Source organism: Leishmania martiniquensis, chromosome 36 (genome assembly GCF_017916325.1).
Source record: "Leishmania martiniquensis isolate LSCM1 chromosome 36, whole genome shotgun sequence".
Classification (NCBI taxonomy): Eukaryota; Euglenozoa; class Kinetoplastea; order Trypanosomatida; family Trypanosomatidae; genus Leishmania; species Leishmania martiniquensis.
Window position 1 is genome coordinate 679,016 of NC_090171.1, and position 7,363 is coordinate 686,378.

Genomic DNA, 7,363 nt, shown 5'->3' on the forward strand with positions numbered 1-7,363 from the left:
AGGGCAGCGGATGTGAGTGGGTGAGGATGCGGAGTTCACGCCGACCCTCGAGCGAGTATCAAGGAAAGGGGAGTGGGGGCAGTTCATTGACATCATCAACAAAGAGAGGGGGTCTTACTATCGGGTGGATGGAAAGGAAGCGGTGGGAGAGCGGGCGGGGCAAAGCTGCCAAAAAGACTCAAGAGGAAGGAGAAGAGCAACATCTGTTCTCGGGCACACCCGCCACCCCATCCACTGCCTCTCCCTCCCTCATCCCGCGCTTTCGCTCTGGCACGCCCAAGTCAATTCTGTTTCGATTCCTTCTCGGCCACCTTTCTTTTGTGCAATCTGTGCCGCACGTAAGTGAGGAAGAGAAGGGGGGAGGAGGGAGGGCAGAGGCATCCCGTCATCTCCATCTCTCATGGGTAGGGAGCGGTGAAGAAAGAGGGACCACCTTGTCCCCCCCGCCCGACATAAAATCAAGAGGAATAAAATGTGCTGCTTGTGAGGCGCACCGCTAAGAAAGCCACGCGCCGCTGCCTCGCCTCCGGGGAGGTAGCGAAGGCAGTGACGAGGAGCTGGCGCAGTTAGAGGCATGATAGAGAGAGCGACAATATCAAACAATCGCTTTTTTAAGGCTGCCGTCGCATCGCCATCTGCGTGGCGGGCAGAGAGTCCCCGTTGGCCCTCCTTGGCTGTACCGCACGACAGGATGGCACGCCCTCTCTCCCTGCCTCTGCACCACTCAGTACATGATGGTCCGACACAGATGATGGCGCGCCTCACTTGGGAGCATGTAGCGCCCCACATACCACAAGGCGTAATCGAGGTGGGTCGCATCGCACGGCCTGTTCAGCGATAGCCGCTCCAGGGGCCCCGCTGCCTCTGCTCCCAGAGCGCTTTCTTTCGATGCGGGCAGCGACTGCGGCTGCGGTGGTGCGTTCAGAAACCCCAAGAGGCGCTCCGCGGCGACCAATGCGGCCACACGAATGGACGCCTCCTCTGCGGAGTCCGGCATGAGGAGAACGTGCTCGTCCACCATGCGGGCGAGATGGTCATCGTACACGAGTAGCCCCGCTGCCCGCAGGGTCTTGGGAATTTGGTAATCGCAGCAAACGGACAACGTTGCGCGGTCAACGAAGACGCCTGACAGAGTCGGTTGTGGCTCTCTGAGGGGAGACGCGGCACCAGAGAACACAATGTGAGCGGCTCGATCCTTCAACCACGAATCCGCTGGGGCAGAAGGTGAGGCAGTGCATACCTGCGCGTTCGAAGAGGCGCTGAAGGAGGCCCGGTAGCGCCACAACTCTGGCAGCGCTTCCTCGAACGCCAGCGCCGTCAGCTGGCCGAGCTTCAGCACTGGCAGAACGCACACCCCTGGTTCCTCCTCCCTGGCGCTGAGGCCCAGACCACCAAGAGCTGCAACAGGTGCGCGCACAAAGTCGCAGTAGCGCGGGTGGAAGCGCACGAGCGCGGGTACCAATCCGCAAGGCACCGCGGCGGCCGCTGCTGTGTCCGGCTTGAAAATGAAGCCGCCACACTCGCGCAGAAGGGTATAGTACGACGTTCGACGGGCGGCAAACGCGTCGGCAAGGGACAGCAGTAGCTCGACGCGCTCTCGGGAGCATGGCATCCACATCGGGGTAGCCCCATCTTTTTCGCATCCAATAAAGCACACGCGCAGCGCGTCCATTGCGGCTTCCGTGTCGCCATGAAAGCGCTGGAGAAAATCTGGATCAAACCACGGAAGCTTGTGCACCTCCACAGCGCGGCGAAGGAGATACATCATGGCAGCGGAGCCACGCAACAGCGTCGCAGGAGCGGTTGTGGGCGCTGGAAGTGGGCCGAGGTTGCTTGAGGCTGTCCTCAACGGCTCGGTGAAGAGCTCTGCCGCCGTTAAGCTGGCAGGCGCGCCCCCGTGCGATAGCAGTGGATCCTCACTCGGCGGCTCCACGGCGGCGTAAAAGCCGGCGAACCCTGTAACTTTTTCTCCTACCCTGGCAGAGGTGCACCGGCCCGCGTCACAGGGGACCTCGGCCCAATGGCAGAAGTCGATGGCCACCATCATACCAAGATAGTTCACCGCCGCTGCCTCATCACACCGCAGTGACTCCGGTACACTTAGTAGCCAATGGTTAGTTATCGTGTGAGAGCGTGCCGCCGCAGTTCCTCCAACGGATGAGCTCTCGGAGCGCAGTTGGTCGTCAATGTGGTGAAGGATAGCGTCGAGTACCTCCGCGCGCTGCTCAAAGAGACTCGCCGTCAGCGGTGGCACAGTGGCGTGCAGAAAGGTGAACGGCGCGTCGGAGCGGTCGCCGGAGAGACGGTGAACGGCGCAACGCACAGGCTCCCCCCCGTAGGAGGAGGGCACGGCGCGCGCCATTTCACGCTGGGGTGTGCGACTCAGGAGATGAAGAGCCGGCAGCAGAGCGCGATGGGCAAGTCTCGTCGCTGTCGCCGTGAACCGAAGAGACAGAAAGACGGCGCCATGAACGTGACGGGGAGGGGAGGCGAGGGAGCGCGGCCTCGGAATCGGTTCCGTACACTATGAAGGGGCCGTCGACATGCTCCCCGCACGCACACCAGCGCGTTCACAGAAAGCAGTGGAAATGGATGCATACGGCATCGAAAGAGGGAGAGAGGGCGCCGTTGCTGGAGGAATGTGGCAGTGGTAAATGTCCATGTGCGAAGCTGATACTGAGAGCCGCCGCTCACACGACGCTCTGCTTGTCCTAGTAAAACTCGTGAGGACCTGAACGCCCCATCGCCCTCTCGCTTTTCGGGTATTGGCGCCTACGTCTGCACGCATTGTCTTGCCCTCGACCACTTACGCACCCAACGACTGAGAGGTGAGATGCTGAGGTGAAGTGCAGCGGGTACTATAAGGGGGTGAGAAATCCACACTTATACTGTCAAAAAAAAAGAAGAGATAATGTACATAGTCGGCGGCGGTGCTCCTTGAGCTTCCTTTGCGGCGCCGGACCCGCAAATCTTGTGTATGGGCCAGAGGAAGGATACGATCGGAGGGGAATATTGCATATCCTCCTCTACGCCTCCAAGGCCGACTTATCCGCAGATGAGTGAGCCATGTGTCGCAATACGCCGATGGAGCGACGCTGCGCTGCCTCACTGCACGTGAGCTTAGTGCGATCCGCGTACTCTTGCAGCAGCAGCCGCTCTAAGGCATCCCACCACTCGCGAAGATACCCGGCTCTGTACGTGGGCGTCGACAGTAAAGACGACGGAGAAGCCCCTGCCCGCGTGATAGCGAAGGCGACAGCGCCGCTGGCGGTACCGAGAGGCGCTGTGCCGGCGCGGGTGTGCGCATCCTGCTGAATTCGTGGTGGCGCAAAATCTTGCAGGAGATAGGACGGAGCACCAGGAAAAAGGCACGATTCGATACCTCGTCGAACCAGCCCTGGCGGTAGCGCTGACCCTGACCGAATGTTTGCCGTGCTTGCCATGCTGGTCTCACCAGGCGTCTCACCCCGCTTGCCAGGGGCGGTCACAAACGCCTTCATCACCATGGAGACGAGGAGCTCGTGCCAGTAGGGGCCCACATCATCAGCGCTAACCGCCAGCCGCCGACGCCCCTCGGCAGCCAGGTTGGCGCTCGTGGGGTGAGAAACGCCAGCGCGCCGCGTAGAATTCACAGGAGGATGGTACAGCGCCTCAGTCGCAGGATTCGAGAAGCCGTCGCGCATGAATCCTGCCGTCGGCCTTGCTCGCGGCAACGGCAGCGCTGACGCGGAGAGGGCCGCTAGCGACGGCTTCTGGCGTGGTGTTCGCATCGCAGCCTTAAAGCCGCATCTGTACTCCTCTAGGATCACAGACAGCATAGATTCCACCACGTCGCCACTGCCTTGCTCGGCCCCAAGAAGGCACCGACGCAGCTCAGTCGCAGCACACGCGACGCGCCCGGCCACGAGCGGCCTACACGTTTTCATGGCTGCAGTGCTCGTAAAGCAAGACGAGTCTGCGTTGCCCTGCGCCAGTTCTTGGTAGTGGAGGCCGAATCTAAGAAGCGGAGCGACGAGCGTTGCAGAGAGATAGCCGTGCGTGCGCAGCTCTTGTTGCATTTCCGCTGTGCGGCTGCGAAGGTCTTGTAGATGCTGCGCAGTGCGCCGACGGTCGGCATCCACAACACGCGGCCGACGCAGAAATGTCAACGCCGCTACGAAGGACTGGGCGTAGTTCGGCAAATGGGCACCATTCCTCGCAGACCCCGCTACCATCACGTGAAGCTGACTCGGATGTGCAGCAAGTTCGTCTGCCTCAGCCTTCCGTAGTTCGGTGGCGTCGAGCAACGTGCGACGTTCCTCAGCGCCGTCGCTGCAGAGGGGCAAGGCGAGGTACTCCAGCGGCAGGGCCTTCACCTCCGCGAGAAGCCCCCACTCCGCCGGCGAAAAGAAGAAGCGGTACTCGCCCAGGCGCAAAGCTGCGTCGATATCAACCCTCCCACCACCCTCATTTTCGTCCGCACGCGAGCTGCTCATGGCGCTTTCCAAAGTGCCCGGGCACGCCCGCACTGGTAAGCCCCAGCCACCGCTGCTTTTATTTCCATTGGCCGCTGCGGAGAGCGGCGGCTTCTTGTGTCGGTACAGTGACGCAGCGGCCTGCACCTTCGCCGCAGCGTCGCCAGACAGCGTAACCGAATCGGCCGTCGCGCCAGTGATTAGTGGCGAAGAGGCTGCAGCTCCTGAGAGCATATAAGGCACCTCCGCCAACAAATTATGCGGTGCGTACAAAGGGATGCGCCGAATGGCCACACCGGCGTCCCACATACGAGGGTCGTTGAAGAAAGCCTGATGACAGCGGACCATGAAAACGAGGTGCCGCCGCAGTAGATCGCGACGCTCCACAGCCTCCTGGCGGCGTAGCAAGTCGTGCGTTTGCCGATCGTGAATGCGCCGAATCGACGCAGCGTAGTGCGGCGACTTCTGCCATGCCCGCTCGAGTACGCGAGCAGCGGTCTGTTGACGGAGCCTCAACCGGCGCGCCGCCGCAAGGCGACTGCTCTCGCGCATACGCAGAGACGCCTGAATGCCGCACAGAGCTCTCTCCAGCTTGCTGGCACGAACAAGACAGTGCTCGGGCACTGCCTGTACTCTGCACAAGAGAAAAAGATGCTGGCGCTGAAGTCGGCGCGTCTGCGCCCAGCGACTAAGGGTCGCCTCTATGACACGCTTGGCGATCCCTGCGCGCAGTTGCTCAGCCCGCTCTTCTCGATAGAGCGTCGCGCGAAGGCGGTGCAAGAACCGTGACTCTAGCAGAGGAACAGAATTGGCAGCAGCACTTGCATCGAGTAGACTTTCCGATGTGCTCAGGGGGTCGGGCGCCACAGGGACGGTCCGTTGAAGGTATCGATGCATCAAGAAACAGCGCGCCGCGCGCTGCATGCGATTCAGTGAGATCTCCTCGGAAATACGGCACGCCCAGCGCGAGGTACGCGGATTATGCCTCCCGGAGGTGGTCGTTATGGCCGAGCTGCCCCGCGAGGTGGAGCAGAATGGAAGGCCGGCAGAAGAAAAGTGAGCAGCAGCAGCGCTACCGCCATTATCGGCCACAGTGCGTGTCCTTTTTGATTGGCGAGAGCGAGAAGACGCTGCTGGCGTGTACTTCAGTAAACGCCCACGTGCCCCCTTCGAGCGTTGACGCGCAGACAAAGGTGCGGCGAAGTTTGCCGAGGAAGCCGCAGGCATCTCTGGCGGCGGGCGTGGTGAGGTGCCCGCTGCCGCGGCGGCATGCAGAGAGCTGCCGCCCTGCCCCCCGGAGGCGCGCCCTCTGATACCATCACCCTTTCCTCGAGGTGGGGTAGCAGCTACGGCCCACCCCGACATGTCGGCATCCGCGGCTCCGCTACGCAGATAAGGAAAGCGAGGGCACGCGCTCTGCACACTCGCTGGAGCCCACACGAAGGTTGCACGCGTTACACCTGGTCTGACGAGAGCGACAAGTATAGAAAAAAGGGGGAAAGTGCAGAAGAGGCGGCTTGCATGAGTGACCTGCGACGCAAACGTGGCAAGAGAAGCCCAGGCTCTCGGCCTCCAGAGGCGACTCTTGTGCCGCAGCGATGTGGGCCTGGGTGCACGCACAGGAAGACACACGCCACACATCGCCGCTCAAAGCGTCCTGCCTGTGCGCTTGCACATCCGCCCAGAAAGCAGATGTGCCATCCGCAAGCCCACACGTACGGGGACGAATATAGAGCTGTGTGTGTGTATGTGTGTGTGTGTATGTATGCGCCCATCACAAATGCACCACGGCGTTGCTCGAGTTGTTAGGCGTCTGCAAAATCCCACTTGGGATTCTGTCGGCCAATCGACGCTGTGAATACGACTGCGGTGTAGTGTGATAAAGAGCACGCATACGCGCATGCCCTAGGCGATCACAGAGGTACAGATACAACCTGCCATCCATTTAACAGCAACCCATGAAAGATAAAAAAGCGCACCCGCCGCGTGTACATCACTCACAGCTTTAGCGTTTCGTTAGCGAACCGTGTGTCACCGTAGCTTCCGAGGGCGTAGATGGGTGCTGCAAAGGGTTCGTAGTCCGAGTAGCACTTCGAAAACACCGTGTCCACCGCACGCTCAGAGAAGCCGCGACACACCGGATTGCGATCGACCGCGACGACGGCACGGCGGCGAACGCACTGCTGCCCACTCTCAAAAAAGTTGAAGCGCCCTTTGCGCATCTCTTGGCCAACGAAGCAGTCTCCGCTAAGGCGTGCGGCACGAATCTCGCTGCAGGCCTGATGCAAGCAGTCAGAGCTTTCAATCACACCACGGGCGTCGTCGAAGGCATGGACCAGCTCATGGCGTATGTTGCGCTCCACCTGGTCCAGCACCGGTCGCTGCGAGGCCGCAAGAAGGTGCTCCAGACGCGAAGGCGCAGCGGAAGGGGGAGGCAAAGATGACGCCACTGCAGGAGGTCTTGATGTCGACAGGATCGAGGCCGTATGCTCCTCGATCCCCTTCTCCTTCTTCAAGAATGCCACCGCATGCTTTGTGTTGAAAAGACGAACGATGTGATCCTCCAGCAGCACGACATCTTTGGCCTCACAGTCGGGGCGGGCACTGCGCCACATGTACCCCGCAAACACGCCATCTGCCAAAAGACCCGTCACGGTGCTGCAAGACGCCTCCACACGTGAGGCGGCAGGCAGGCACTTGATGCGGGTCCGCAGGAAAGGCTTGCCGGTGATCTCTTCGATGCTCTGAATCATGTACTGAACTGTGTTCACATTGCGTAGAACGTAATCCACGGCAGCCTCGCAGACCTCGTGCGGGCTGTAGAGCGCGTCAGCACGTTTAACTGTCGGTACATCTCGCCCCACCGCTGCACCAGCGCCAGCTGCCTCGGAGGCGGCAGCGGATCTCAT

General features: G+C 61.0%; 2 protein-coding genes across 2 annotated transcripts; both read right to left on the reverse strand.

The window, feature by feature from the left end:
* Window positions 1-3,026: 3,026 nt before the first annotated feature.
* LSCM1_00170 (uncharacterized protein) lies at window positions 3,027-5,819 on the reverse strand (the record flags this gene model as incomplete). The annotated part of the gene is made up of 1 exon (XM_067317823.1): window positions 3,027-5,819. The coding sequence occupies one exon, from the start codon at window positions 5,817-5,819 to the stop codon at window positions 3,027-3,029; it is 2,793 nt and encodes a 930-aa protein (XP_067173928.1).
* Window positions 5,820-6,451: 632 nt separating this feature from the next.
* LSCM1_00171 (uncharacterized protein) lies at window positions 6,452-7,363 on the reverse strand (the record flags this gene model as incomplete). Its single annotated transcript, XM_067317824.1, has 1 exon — window positions 6,452-7,363. The coding sequence occupies one exon, from the start codon at window positions 7,361-7,363 to the stop codon at window positions 6,452-6,454; it is 912 nt and encodes a 303-aa protein (XP_067173929.1).